Here is a 15,254-nt window from a genome sequence, read left to right on the forward strand (position 1 = left end):
CCCCATCAGCCTTTAAAAAGCGGTAATTCCCAGCAGAAATAAACATACGTGTCGCTCGCAGCATCCTCCCGTGCATTTTTCCAGCGCTATCACAGGCTGATAGGATGTGCTGGGTCATGTGACGGGAAGCGCAGCATTTTCAGCTGAAAGCGAGCTAGGATAGTCGGGAATCGCACATCCAGGTAAACAAATCAAAAAATACATGAAATATTAAAGGAAAATCCCCATCCCGGCCACCGTTTTCTGTGATTTCGTCGAGCCTGCTGTCACCGGGTGGCCGCTGCTGTCACACCAAACCTCAGCGAAGCGCTCTGTTGCCTTTTAAATGGCGAACGCTAGCTCGTTAGCTAAATGACCCCTCTCTCTCTATCTGTCTCTCTCTCTGTCTTGGCTGGAGCTCAGCGGCCAGCTAGCCAGCCTCAAGTGTAGTAGCTCAAAAATAACCGTGGTCGCTGCTACAAAAACGCTCTCTCGCTGGTACCGCCTCCTAAATGGTCACTATTGCAAGGCCCTGCATGCGGTAAAAGCACGATGGAGTGACGAGTGTTTCCCATTCATAGTGGAATATTTTTGAACCTGCCACCGGAGAGAGCGGTTTGGGGAGCAGAAGCGCCGCCGCTAGCGTGCTAGCTGGCTAATGCAGCATCCGAGCTAGCTAGCGAGTGGAGCCTGTTTGTGTATCACAGGGAGGTGCATGTCTGTTGTTTCAGGTTATCATGAAAATATAAACACAATATAACTGTCATTTTATAGTAGAGTTTTTGCATGTAAGGTTATGTAGTAGGATGTAGAGTCATGCTTTGTGTCTTGTTTTTACAGGAGGTAATCCCGGTATGGGGGACATGAAGACCCCAGATTTTGATGACCTGTTGGCAGCGTTTGACATTCCTGACATAGATGCCAAAGAGGCCATCCAGTCTGCCCCAGATGAGGCAGAGGGACCGCACGGAGCTGCAGGTGCACCTCTGGGGAAGCCAGAAAGCGTTGGGTCATCCATGAGAGCGCCAAGCCCCTCGGACCCCCAGGCAGACACTTCAATCGTGAGTGTGATTGTGAAGAATAAAGTGCGTATCGAGACGGTGGATGGAGGGGAGGTAGATGCAGACCAGGACACTATTGATGTGATCACAGGGGTGGATGTGGGCCCTAGACTTGGCGCGTGCGCTCCTGGATTGGCTGAATCTGAAGCTCTCAACCACAATGGTTTTGGGACTTCTGGTGTCTCCACGCCACTGCCACTCAGCCAGGCTCAGCCTAATGGTGCACCATGGTCGGTAAATACACCCAAAGTGTCTTCAGAATCAGCAGGAGCTAGTACGGCCAAGTCTCACAAGCAGGGTGGTAACATTTTCAACAGACTTAAACCACTTGTGGCACAGGGGTCTGGAGACCCTGTGGGTCGAGCCCGAAAGATGCAGCTGCTACAGCAGCAGCACCAGCAGCAGCAGCAGCAGGATACGGGCCAAGAGAGAGCAGACGGCGTGAAAGCTTCATTACCTTCATCTTCGTCTCTGTCAGCTGGGTCCCCTCCTCTGGGTGCTGGTGGGCCCGTGGGACTAGCCTCGCCTTTCTTTCCACCTTCCAAGCCCCTGCTTTCAACTCCACCTTCTGCACCCTCATCACACCCTCTACGCTCATCGCAGCCTTTTAACGGAGCTCCCAAGGGTGGTCCTGCTGAATTTCAACACCAGCAGGTGGAGGAGGAAGATTCTGACCCCGATTTGGGAAGCCCCCTGGTAATCCAGGAGAGCCCGGACTCTCCGACTTGCACTCAGCTGAGCCGACGTTATAAGTCTGACTCAGTCTCGGCACAGCCCTCATCCTCTACTGCATCTCAGCCCAAACCTGGGGACACTCCTTCAGGGGCATCTTTGACTTCATCAGCTCCCCCGTCAGGTTCAACAGAGAGTCCCCAGGTGGAGGACAGGCATCCAGAACACGTGATCGAAGAGAGAGACTCACCAGAGAGTCCTGAACCTGAGATGCCAAAATCAACGGCTCAAGTCACAACTAAAAGGTGCTCCAGCCCTGCAGTGGCCTCCACCCCACCTCCTTCTGAACTGCGGGAACCTAAAGAGGAGGAGGAAGAGATGGAGGTGGGAAACGGCATAGACAGGGTTGTTGATGGTAAAGCTGACAAGGGAGAAAACACGAAAACGGGTGAGGAAAATATGGAGGTGGACGATGGTAAAACTAAACCCGTGTCCACTGACGCGGGGGACACAGGTGATGCAACACCTGCTGCTTCTGGAACACCATCCAGACCCCTCAAAGTCAGAATCAAAACTATTAAAACCTCCACAGGTGGAATCACCAGAACCGTGACACGGGTGGCGCCTAAAGGTGGTGCTGCAGGGAAAGGTGTGGACCCTAAAGCTCAAGCTGGGGAACGTAAGGTTTTAGGAAACAAGGCCCAAAAACCTGAGTCTTCCCCTGGTCACATGACAACACCTTCGCAGAAAGTAAGTGCTCTAAATGCTCTGCCTGTGTCTACACTCGCAGCCAGCAGCGTCATGCTAGCTGCCGCCACAAAGGTCCAAAACAAAATGGCTGCGTCTGACAAGGCCAAGGTTTCTGCCACCGCTGTAAGCATCACTAAATCGGCCGCCTTGCCTGTCACCCCCGTTGCAGCCTCCTCCCCGAAGTTCTCAGTTGCTGCGAGTGGGATCAGCGTACGTACGACCACTAACAAAACGGCAAATGGAGGAAGCGGCACCATCATAGGCAGCGGCCTCCAGCCGAACAAACCCGCCTCCATCGTCAACAGCACGGGGGCCGTCATCTCCCGGAGCCAGTCGAGCCTGGTGGAGGCTTTTAACAAAATTCTGAACAGTAAAAACCTTTTGCCGAGCTACAAGCCCGACCTCTCTGCTCTGCCGCCGCCCGAGTGGGGCCTTCCCCTCCCTGCAACAGGTTACCGCTGCCTGGAGTGCGGAGACGCGTTTGCACTGGAGCGCAGCCTGGCACGACACTATGACAGACGATCACTCCGCATCGAAGTGACCTGCAACCATTGTGCAAAGAGGCTGGCCTTCTTCAATAAGTGCAGCCTGCTGCTGCATGCCAGAGAGCACAAGGAGCGAGGGCTGGTCATGCAGTGCTCGCACCTGGTCATGAGGCCTGTCACTGTGGAGCAGATGATTGGACAACAAGACATAACGCCAATTGGTGGTAAGCAGAAGTGCAGCCAACACTTACTTTAATCATCAGTTAATCATATTTTATTTATCATTTAGTTGATATCATCTCAAAGAAAATTGTTGGAATTAATGGGGACCAATCAGACTCATCTTCTAGATCTATGAGAGTCGCTTTTCATGATTTACATTTTGAAACAATCCTTACTTATCTCATGCTGAGCCTGCAGCCAATCAGTTAGAAGGAGCTCTTTTAGTTCTCCTCCCCGTAAGCCTACTTTCTGCTCATGCTCTCCCTCGTAAACAGGTTTGAAAAGCAGGCATGTCACAGCCACAGCTGGGTACCTTAAATGACCATATTAGGGATATCTTCTCTCTTTGACATCATACAGAGCCACGAGTAGGAAAAAAAAGCATCTGAAGCAAAGTGTTTAGAGCAGTCTGAACCTTTTGGCTGATAGATTACTCGCATATACACTGACCTCCATTATTTGAAGCCTTTTGCCGTGTGTAACCAGCACCACCACTGAAACAGGCAGAAAGTAAAAAAACTCGTAGTAGGTCCACTGGAAGTCCAGAGGTATTTTTCATTTGTTGATTTTTAAAAAATGAATAAACAACAAATATTAAAGAAAAAAGAGCTGTTTGTTACCTAACCATGATTCACTCATTGAAATATTAATCTCTTTATTTAAAAAAAATAAAGAAGCAAATGTATTTTGAACTAAAAACTATGTCATTCATGTGTAACTCATCCTCATTGACCATTTTTTATTTATCTCCTCTTGTTTTTCACCTTTTGGCTGACCAGGCCTGCTCTCCTCTTCGTCCTCCTCTCCTCCAGTCTCCTCTCCTTCCTCCACACCCGGAGGCCCCAACATCTCTGCCAATTCCAGCCCAATGAAGGACACTTCATCTCCAGCAGCAGCAGCTCAGCCTCGATCCGTCCGCCGAGCACCTCAGGGCCCGCAAGCGCTGATGCCTCTGCCGTGCAAGAAGGCTGAAGGGCTGCAGTACAATAACTTCAAATGTCCGGAGTGCCAAACACAATTCTCTGGCAAAGCGGAGCTGGTCACCCACTTCCAGCAGATCAGAGCTGCGCCTAACTCAGTGAGTCTTGGGGATGAGTGAACAGTATGTTTCGTGCTGCTGGTTATGAAGTTGATGACTTTGTTTTGTTTCATTTTCCTTTTTTCTCCCCATTTTCAGACATGTACACAGTGCTCGCCTCCCATGATGCTCCCTAACTCGTGCGCCGTGTCCGCCCACCAGAGGATCCATAAACACAGAGCGCCTCATGTCTGTCCCGAGTGCGGTGGAATCGCACGGCAGGCCAGCTTCCAGACCCACCTGGACGAGGCCTGCTTGCACTTTGCCAGACGCATTGGCTACAGGTGTGGACACGCTATCGAACATGGTTAACATATGACATGACCAATAGAGTAACTGGCAGTTCAAAAGGTATTTGAAAATCATGTCCACTTCTTCTGTGGGAGGCTTTTGCTAATGGGCAGCTTAAATGTAGCTAAGAATTATTAAAATAAAATAATATAAACTGTAAAATCAGTCCCGTAATCAGTCTGTCTGATTCAAAGCAGATGTTTGGGGCAGTGACTAGCGGAAAAAGCTTCTGAAGCTACAACAGGAGTCTAAGAACGTCTTGTGTTAAATTAATAAGATATATTTCTCACTGTGAGGATTTGCAAAAAGAAAAGATTCATACAGTTCTATAATTTATTTTTACTGTCTTTTACCTGGCTTTTTAAGCACAGGCTACAATATTGTTAGGCCTGATGCTTTTATAAGGTGCATTATAGATGCATGTTATAGATAGATAACACGATGACAATATGTTGTGTATAATCCAACTATTTTGGATCTAAATGATCTATTATTGTTGTGAAAGAAAAACAACAGCATGCTTTCATAAGCTTTTATAAGTGCAAAAAGACCAGAAAAAAACAGGCTATTTCAAGCGGTTGCTAGGTGGTTGCCAGGTGTTGTAAAGGTGTCATAATATTGCACGTATAGTTAAGCTTTTGTTGATATAAATTGGATGGTATTGTTGTAAATTAAAATTATAACCAGGATTTTCTAAGGTGTTACAGAAGCAAAACACTGCAAGTGGGCATTTTAGTGGTTGCTAGGCAACATAATATGTGATATAGATAAGAACCTTCAGGCCGAAATAGACACCTTCATGCCAGTTTTCTTTTTTTTTTTCTGATTTAAGGGTAAATTGCAGACAGACAGATTAATGAGACAAAAAATTTAAATATTTATATTTTATGTACAGTGTTTTATTGCACGCGTTTCATTACAGCTCAACTGTATTGTACTCTTTGCAGTCTTTGCTATCATATATAGTTTCACTCATTTCTCGTCTTGCTCTGCTCTCATTTTCACTCTGCGTGCACACAGAGTGGAGCAGATGATTAAAGGTGAAGCGCAGATATTTTGAATCAGTTTGATTTCAAGCTGTGATGTTACTATAGTGCAATAAAAGCTTTAGAAGGCAATGTGCAAAGCAACACAAAACAGAAAGTTGAAAGTGAAGAAGCTTTTTGGTTATTGTCTTTTAGCTAAGTCGCATACTGCTGCAAACAAAGGAAACGTATTTTGATATATATACACCGCGCTCCAAATTATTATGCAAATGATATTTTTCTCTGATTTTCCTAAATAATCAATTCAAATGACAGTCAGCATAAGAGTATAATTCAAATGTTACTCAACAAAACTCCCAATGAAAACAGTATGTTTTTCAAAAATATGAAACTTAAAATGCACTCTTCCAAATTATTACGCACACAGTTTCAAAACATTTTATAGGCTGTAGAGAATTGAAAATGGTAATTTGTTGAATTTGCAGGATTAGTAGATTAATTTTACTGAAATCAAAGCTATTTCAATCAAAAACATCTTAACAGGTCAAGTTACATATTAGCATAGGACCCTTTATTTGATAGCAGTTTTACAATTCTTGCATCCATGGAACTTGTGAGTTTTTGGAAAGTTTCTACTTGAATGTCTTTGCAGGATGTCAGAATAGCCTCTCAGAGCTGCTGTTTGGATGTGAACTGCCTCCCACCCTGATATTTTTTTTGTTTGAGGATGCTCCAAAGGTTCTCAATAGGATTGAGGTCAGGGAAGAATGTGGGCCACACCATGAGTTTCTCTCCTTTTATGGCTATAGCAGCCAATGATGCAGAGGTATTCCTTGTAGCATGAGATGGTGCATTGTCTTGCATGAAGATGATTTTGTTGCAGAAGGTAGGGCTGCTCGATTATGGCAAAAATGATAATCACGATTATTTTCACTGAAATTGAGATCTCGATTATTTGACGATATTTATTTAACAGTAACAATGTATTGAATAATGGCTTTAAAGATTGTCAAAAAATAATATAAAATAGTGTGCAAATACTGATAACAGTGCAAATGTTTGCAATATAAGAAATAAATGAAAAATGTAAACATTAATGTTTAGTGAACTTCAAAATACTGCATAATATTTATGCATACAAATAACCAAACATCAAGGCAAGCTGTGTAGCCACACAATGCACAATTGCATCAAACTGACATTGAGGTATGTCAACTAAAGTTGCTGGTCCTTCATTGTTTGATCGTATGTCACTTCGTGAGCGGTCTTCAAATGATTGAATAAATTTGCAGTGTTGCTCTGTGGTGCAGCTACGACACCGTAGCAAAGTTTACACACTATGTCTACTTGATCCACGTCTGACTCCGCGAACCCATAATGTTTACACACCACTGAAGTCGTTTTACCTCTTTTCAACCAACAGCATTCTTTCTTCAGCAGCCATTATCCTCTCCAAATAACTTCTGTTTAGCTTTCCGAGCTTCCCCCGGCTCCTCTTAATTGTTGTGACACGTTTGAATCGCAGAGAGGTGCGCTCGTTTTACCACACGGAGCAGCGCGAGAGTAAAGCACGAGGAAGGTGCTAATAATCGGCTCAGTCATTTTTAATGATCGTTGAAAGCCCAGATCGTAATTTAGATTAAAATTCGATTAATTGAGCAGCCCTAGCAGAAGGCACAGTTCTCTTTCTACCATGGAAGAAAGTGGTCAGTCAGAAATTCAACATACTTTGCAGAGGTCATTTTCACACTTTCAGGGACCCTAAAGAGGCCAGCGAACTCTCTCCCCGTGATTCCGGCTGAAAACATGACTCCACCACGTCCTTGCTGATGTTGCAGCCTTGTTGGAACATGGTGGCTGTCCAAGAACCATCCACCACTGCATCCATCTGGACCATCCAGGGTTGCACTCATCAGTGAACAGGACTGTTTGAAAATTAGTCTTCTTGTAGTTCTGGTCCCACTGCAGCCGTTTCTGCTTGTGAGCATTGGTTAGGGGTGGCCAAATATAAGGTTTATGCACAACTGCAAGTCTCTGGAGGATCCTACACTTTGATGTTCTCAGGGCTTCAGAGGCACCAGCAGCTTAAATTATCTGTTTGCTGCTTTGTAATGGCCTTTTCGCAGCTGCTCTCCTAATCTAATGTATTTGTCTGGCAGAAACCTTCATCATTGTGCCTTTATCTGCACGAACCCATGTGTGCTCTGACTCAGACACAAATCTCTTAACATTATGGTGATCACGCTTAAGTTTTCGTGAAATATCAAAGGTTTTCGTTACGTGTCCAAGGCATTCAACTATTTCATGTTTTTCAGCAATAGAAAGATAATTTTTCCTTTCTATATTGCTTGAAAATGATGGTCAGCTTAATAATGTGGAACATCCTTCTTTAGTAGTTTTTCCTTTAATTGGGCTCACCTGGCAAACTAATGATCATAGGTGTCCGAGATTGATTTCAATCATCCAAAGAGTCCTGAGACACAATTCCATCCATGGGTTTAATTGAAAAACAACTTATTTAATCTTTGACACTTAAACACAATTTGCATAAACATTTGGAATATTTATTTATTTATTTTTTAATTTTATCCCTGTTATTGATTATTCTCATTATTCTTAACCAAGGTGCTCGAGCTGCCAGGTCGTGTTCGGAGGGTTAAACTCCATCAAGTCCCACATTCAGACTGCTCACTGCGAGGTCTTCCACAAGTGCCCGAGCTGCCCCATGGCCTTCAAGTCTTCCCCCAGCGCCCAGAGCCACATCAGCACCCAGCACCCAACGCTCACCGGAGGACAGGCCAAGTACGTGTGCTGCTTTTCAACGTTTACACAGAGAAATATTTTCAGACTGTTTAGGAAAATTCTCTAAGTAGATCCCTAACCATTGAATTCTTCTTCTCCTTTTGCAGAATGATCTACAAATGTGTGATGTGTGATACAGTTTTTACCCAAAAACCTTTGCTGTACATGCATTTTGATACTCATTTAGCTAAGCAAAAAGTGCATGTGTTCAAGTGTCCTGACTGCACCAAGCTCTACGCCCAAAAAGGCTCCATGATGGAGCATATTAAGGTGAGTTCATACAGAATGTCACAGCACATGTTGTGTTAGTCCTTTGCCTTTATGTGTTGCCCATTCGTTGCTTTCTACAATGAATGCGGCGTCAAAAAAGGCAGACAGTAATTCTTGGATCGGCCTTAGCGAGGTACCCCTCCGGTGACCTCGTCCTAAGTTCTATACCAAGTACAAAACTTTAGCAATAGAGACATTAGAACTTGTTTGTAGTCGAAATAATCGTATTTATTCAAAGAACAGATTCAAGATGACGATTTTCTCTGTTTGCCTTTCTGTTCTCTTCTCATACAATTTCCTGTCGTCCCGCTCAGACCGCTCACAGAGGCCCGTCCGCCAAACAGGAGTCTCAGACCGATGGCGCTAACCCCACCTCAGCTCCAGCCAACGCATCTGGTCCCTCTGGCCTCAAGTCAAAATCCTCTGGAAAGCCTGATAACTCTGATGGAGAGGACTGGGGTCGGGAGCAGGAGGAGGAGGAAGAAGAGGAAGAAGAGGACGATGATGATGATGCAGATGAGGACTACGAGGCTCCAGGGAGTCACTCCACTACCACAGGAGGCAGCAGTCATCCAAGCGCTCCAACCGAGTGGACCTGCCCTCAGTGTCAGAACACGTTCACGGACAACGAAGACTATCTGAGTCACGTGAAGATGGAGCACGGCAAGGTGTGACAGATAATGTTGATCACAGGAAGGAAAGGAACAGATGTTATTAACACAGAAGTGCACGAAATCTATTTTCTGTTAGCTTAGCATATTGTGGATAGTGAAGTAGGGAAAGAGGCACTCCTTTTGGTAGGAAGACCAAGTTTCAGTATCCTTTTTTTTTTTTTTTTAAATCTTCTCTCTCTCAATGTCTTTATGTGTGATGTTATCTCCAAAGTTTCCCTGTCGTATCTGTGGAGGCACATTCAGCACATCCTCCAGCCTGAGACGTCACGAGCGTGTCATTCATGAGGGCAACAAAAGAGTCTTCCATTGCCAGTGAGTAACTTACACTTTCAGTACAGACACTGTTTATGGGTAGCATATAGACACGAGTAAATCTCAAATATAAACCTACAGCAATTATATGTATGATTAAATGTAATACACACTCACTGGCCACTTTATTAGGTACAGCCGTTCAAGTGCTTGTTAATGCTAATTAGCCAATGTCATGGTGGCAACTCATTGCATTTAAAATGCAGACATGGTAAAGATGACCTGAGCATCTTCTACAATTAAGGTATTCAGAAGAGCATCTCTGAACATGGAGCATGTCAAAACTTGAAGCAGATGATCTACAGCAGCAGAAAACCACACCTGTCAGCTAAGAACTGGCAACTGACACTACAGTTCCCGCCAAATCCTCACCAAAATTAGACAGTAAAAGATTAGAAAATTGTTGCCTGATTGTCTGAGAGCAGGGTCAGAATTTGGCATAAAAGTATTAATCCTACATGCCTTTGGATCGGTGGTTCTGGCTGCTAATGGTGTGAGGGTGTGACACACTTGGACCTCTTGGTACCAACTGAGCATCATTTAAACATCACAGCCTACCTGAGTGTTGTTGCTGACCATATCCATCCCTTTATGATCGCATTGTCTTCTGACAGCTGCTTCCAGCAGGATTCATATGCCATGTCATAAAACTCAAATCGTCTCAAACTGGTTTCTTTTTTTCTCAAAGATATTTTTATTAAATTGAAGCAACAAAGAAAAACAGATACACACAGAATTGTTAAACAACAAGTAGGTTTAACAATGGTTGATTGAACTGAAATGATAGAATGCAGATTAATGACACACTCACGTATCTTGTAATTGCTTTTATCAGTTTACCCCCTACCCATACCACTTAGTAGCTCTGGCCAGGTAGGAAAAAAACCCCCATCACAAATACAACAGGACAAAGCAGAACAAAATAAAACAAACACACAAATAACTAAAAAAAAAAAAAAAGAGGGGGGAGGATTTACTGAGTAATGCTGGAAGTCGGGTTCGCAACCTGAAGGCTGGAAAAGTATTTCAGGAATTGCCCCCACACCTTGTAAAATGTACCGTTGTTATTACTAATCGCATAACGGTTCTTTTCAAGGTTCAGATAGTACATAAGGTCCCTCAGCCATTGAGCATGGTTGGGCAAAGGGGCCCCCGTCCATCTTATTAGGATCGCACGTCTAGCTACAAGGGAACGTGCAATGCTGTGACGAGGTCAGCCGTGCAGCATCTCCCCAGTGGTGCCAAAAAGCGCAAATAATGGATTAAGATTCATGTGGTATCCAAGAAATAGGGACAAGGTTTGAAATATATCTCCAGAATCCTTCAAGGCTAGGGCACATCCAGAACATATGGATAAGGGAAGCCTCTGCACTCCCACACTTATCATAAGAGGGGTCCACATTCGGATACATACGAGATAGCTTGACTTTGGAGAGATGGAACCTATGCACAACCTTAAATTGTAAAAGACAGTGGCGGGCACATTGAGTTAGTTAATTCCACAACCCTAACTGGTTTCTTGAACATGACAATGAGTTCATTGTACACAGATGACCTCCATGGTCAGTCAATAGTTTTTATCCTGGAGCACCAATAGAGTAGCTTTGTATGATTCAAAGTTTAAGAATATCCTTATTTTCAATTCATCTGCTGTCTGAAACAACCCAGTTAAAGGTGTGTAATTTAAAGTCCACTGTCTTCTGATTGAAGCCAGTGCTTGTAAGGTGTGACCATAGATGGAAATCCATACTAAGCTGACATCAACTTGGCAGAAGTTTAAAAAAAGAATGGCACTATTACACTGCTTGTGCAGCAGAGGGCACCGAACACTTGATGCCTTTTTAAAATGTCTTCAGTGTAGATCATGGTCTTTTTTTTTTTTATCTGTTATCAGTCACTAATAGAGCTGCTTTATTATTACTCCTCAGATATTGTACAGAAGGCAAACGTACATTTGGCAGTCGGTTCTTAATGGACAAACACATTCGACTCCATCACAGAAACACAGATGGACAGGTGAGTAAAGGTTCTTGGGGCAGGCTCTGTTTGTGTATCGTCTCCACAGCTGCTTAGCCTCTGCTCTCCCTTGTTCTCAGGGTCCCCCTATGACCAGGAAGCGTGCAGCCACAGGGGGAGAAGGACCGGGGAGCTCCTCGGAGCAAGACGGTGAGGTCGGTCCTCCTGCGGCCAGAACGGGAGACGAGGACGAAACCAACACAGAGGATGGCGGCGGTCCCGCAAAGAGAACCAGGGCGTCCATGGCGTCAACATCAGTGGGACCCAGTGAGGCAGAGGAGGAAGATAACGTTTTCCGCTGCGTCCCCTGCGGGTTCACTACAGAAGACGGGGCCGAGTTTCAGCGCCACATCCCCCAACATCGGGGCGACACCGCCTCCTTCCAGTGCCTGCAGTGCGGGGTCTGCTTTGCATCGGCCGGCTCTCTCAGCAGGCACCGTTTCATCACTCACCGAGTGCGGGACACCCAGAGCGACGCGGACCGCGGCACCCCCCGCGCCCACGGCTCTCCAGACGGCTCTCCCGCCGCCGGTTCTCCTCAGGCACAGGGCGAGGACGGAGACGGAAACCTGGGCTGCAAGGTGTGCGGCCGGCGATTCGACAAGGCCACGGACCTCAACACCCACTTCAGGACCCACGGCATGGCCTTCCTCACGGCACACAAGACGGACAAGCCCCAGTAGAAGAGGGGGGCGGGGTCGCCTGAAGCTGACGGATAATCTCCCGAGGGGTCACGGCCGAGGAGGGCGATACTGTAGAATATGAATGTTGATGAAACACAGCTGCTCCTGTGCAGTCGTCGTATTCTTCTTTTCTTTTCTTTTTTAAGCCACCACAAACAGTTTCCCTCTGTGGCACCTCTTCTGTGCGATTGTATCTGCATGTTTGATCACTTAAAATGAACTCGTCACCTGTGATGGACTCTTGTGTGGACCATTCCCCCCCAGAGTAAAGCATTTATACTGTATATCAGCCATACTGTGTCCATTTCGAGCACTCACTCTTCACCGACTGTAGCCACCTGCCTGTTTGTTACTGTAGCACATACGTAGATACATAGCACCTCCCACTGTACTCCTCACAGCTGTACTGCAGATATTTTGTACTTCACATCGTTTTTCATGTCCTCGTTTTTTTTGTTTGTTTGTTTTTGTTTTTCTGGCAATTAGATCAGTTTTACCAGCCTGTGGGAGCTGGAAAAACTCATCGTGCCAAGACATCCTGAAGCATGAAGGGGATCGTTTGTGGGCACGGGGAATTTGACACTGAGTTTTATGTTGCTATAATATTTATTTATATGAAACACATTACTGCTGTTGGTGTATGTGAGTCGATTGCATCAAATGTTACAAGACATGGTGTGATTTACCTGCAACAGAGACATGAGATGAGAATCTCTGGAGGCGTTTCATTAGGAGGCGAGGTTACTGGAGGTGGTAACCCGTGTAGTGTGACTAATGTGTGATGTTGTTACTCGTTAAGCTAGAAGAAGAGAGGTAAGGCTTCCTGTCAGTAGTATACGTGTACGAGTTTTGCCATGTAAATACATATAATTACACTAAAAGAAATGGTTCTGGTTTTAGTAACTTGCTATGATAATGTGAATACGTATAGTATTTGTACTTGTACTGTTCCCTTTTTTTCAAAACAATTTGAAGTCCAAAAGAAAACAAGAATCCCCTCTCAGAGTTAGCTATACATTGTAATTACAAAGCAGAGGGAGAACGTGGGGGTCGTGTTGTCTTAATGTGTTTGAAAACAAATGTTTATCTTTTTTTTTCTCTCTCTTTTTTTTTTTTTTTTTTTAAATCAACAGTGCTTGCTGTACTCACATTTCTTTTATATGTTTAAAAAACGGCCTTCACTGTCACTTTATTGGAGGCCTATGAGTGGATTTCTTTGGTTTTCTGTTTGTATCTTTTTATATGTCATATCATATTTATATAGCTCAGTAGTGGAAACTTTCATGTCATTTTCTTTTCCATGGTCGTGGTCTGCTTGCTGAAATGCCATACACTTTTGTGCTGTTTCAAAATAAATGTGTAAAAGAGACGACCGGCTCGTGTCACGGATTCATCTGCAGAGGTCAGCATCGGGCTCAGTGCGATGCTTTTCTGTTTGCACACTTGGTTGGATTTGGTGACTGATTATGTAGTTTAGAAGCAGACCAGGTAATTTTCATGAGAAACAATCAGCCAAATGTTGTTATATAATAATTAATCTTATCCCTTGCAGCTACAGTCAGTCATAAAAGCACATTTTCACAAGACTGCAAACCTGGGTACACCTTTACTACTTCCATTGGAATTGGTGTGGAAGTGCGAGCACCTCTATAAACACAATGCTGATTTCTTTCCAGGAGGGAACGTCTCGGGAAATTCACACTAAGGTTACTTGTACTTGTTACTTGTAACGCGTTACTGTAATCAGATTACTTTTTTCAAGTAACGAGTAAAGGGATTACTATTGCAAAAACGGTAATTAGATTACCGTTACTTTCCCGTAGGAACGCTGCGTTACTGCGTTACTAAAACCGTGATTTTTTGCGAGAATGTCTCATGACACTGACGTTAGCAAGTGCGACGTTTGTGACAACAGCTGTGTGCAGATCAACAATGGATCATATATCGAGTGCAGGAGAGAGTATGAGCCTGCAGCGTTTAAAGCGTGGAAGTACTGACCTTACTTTAAGTTTGATTCCATAAAAAGTGACAAAAACATTAGCGTCCATTAGCATTGTGCGTGGGAAGAAAACTTCTTTTTACAGCGAAAAAACCCCCGTAAACTTCCAAGCAAGCACCGAGTGCGCTATGACGTAATGGGAAATTCACAGAGAAACTCGCGGATTCTTCCACTGACCGCTGCGGCACACCTGCACCAGGATAAACCTCCGCCTACCCTACTCCTGCTTTACAGGTGAAAATAGAGCAAAAGGACCGCTAGTCTTTGACTTTATTTTTTTGTCTGCTGTGTTTTACTTGCATCTATTTGAAAGACTGAGTGTAAACACAAAAAAATATATTTTATGTGCTGGAATGTGCAGAAAATAGGTTTAAATATTAAACAAATTTCTTCCAGTCAGAGAATGTTGCATATAATTAAATTTTTGCTTGATGCATAAAGTTAAAAGATTAAAACTAATAAAACAAGTTTTAAAAAGAGACTTTTCCATTTGATTATATTTTGTATGATGGATTATGTAGAAAAAGTAGAATTGGGCTGAAAGATCTATCGCTTTATCACCTATTCGGGTTGTAAATCGTGTTTTTAAAAAGTAACTAAGTAACTAAGTAATTAATTACTTTTGAAAATAAGTAATCAGTAAAGTAACGGGATTACTTTTTTGGGGAAGTAATCAGTAATTAGTTACTGATTACTTTTTTCAAGTAACTTGACCAACACTGGCTGCAGGGAGCGCTCAGAATACTGGAAACACTGGAGAGTTTGTCCAGCATGGGCTATACATGTTCTATTAAAAAGAAGGTTGCATATAGGACTACATATAGACTTATACAAGTATATTCTATTGGTCAATATTAGCAAATCATTAAGGCACTAAGTGACTGGACATCATGCTCATTTTGTGATGTTTACTCAGTATTATGCAAACATTTGCCAGTTGGCACTAAATACAAAGGCAAACATGAGGCTAATGG

At 44.0% G+C, this 15,254-nt stretch overlaps 1 protein-coding gene and 1 non-coding gene across 3 annotated transcripts; both read left to right on the forward strand.

The window, feature by feature from the left end:
• Positions 1 to 69: 69 nt before the first annotated feature.
• On the forward strand, positions 70 to 13,650 carry znf687b (zinc finger protein 687b). 2 transcript variants are annotated; one of them, XM_084918562.1, is made up of 10 exons: positions 70 to 182; positions 820 to 3,171; positions 3,949 to 4,247; positions 4,347 to 4,531; positions 8,150 to 8,326; positions 8,434 to 8,596; positions 8,911 to 9,264; positions 9,482 to 9,582; positions 11,511 to 11,598; positions 11,679 to 13,650. In XM_084918562.1, exons 2-10 carry the CDS (start codon positions 834 to 836, stop codon positions 12,279 to 12,281), a joined length of 4,308 nt encoding a protein of 1,435 aa, XP_084774688.1. In that variant the 5' UTR covers positions 70 to 182; positions 820 to 833; the 3' UTR covers positions 12,282 to 13,650. The 2 variants fall into 2 exon arrangements, with proteins under 2 accessions (XP_084774688.1, XP_084774689.1); XM_084918563.1 differs by having other exon boundaries at positions 3,982 to 4,247.
• On the forward strand, positions 8,641 to 8,775 carry LOC146363027 (small nucleolar RNA SNORA13). The gene has a single exon (XR_014799329.1). It is a non-coding gene; the product is annotated as a small nucleolar RNA SNORA13 (small nucleolar RNA).
• Positions 13,651 to 15,254: the final 1,604 nt, after the last annotated feature.

Source organism: Perissodus microlepis, chromosome 22 (genome assembly GCF_051167445.1).
Source record: "Perissodus microlepis isolate ML-2025 ecotype Zambia chromosome 22, ASM5116744v1, whole genome shotgun sequence".
NCBI lineage: Eukaryota > Metazoa > Chordata > Actinopteri > Cichliformes > Cichlidae > Perissodus > Perissodus microlepis.

Bases quoted from the DNA above. Each gene is read 5' to 3' on its own strand.
- znf687b (XM_084918562.1), top strand. From the start codon at position 834: ATGGGGGACATGAAGACCCCAGATTTTGATGACCTGTTGGCAGCGTTT. The intron at 8,597-8,910 runs GTGAGTTCATAC...CGTCCCGCTCAG, and splicing joins CCATGATGGAGCATATTAAG to ACCGCTCACAGAGGCCCGTC. The intron at 11,599-11,678 runs GTGAGTAAAGGT...CCTTGTTCTCAG, and splicing joins ACAGAAACACAGATGGACAG to GGTCCCCCTATGACCAGGAA.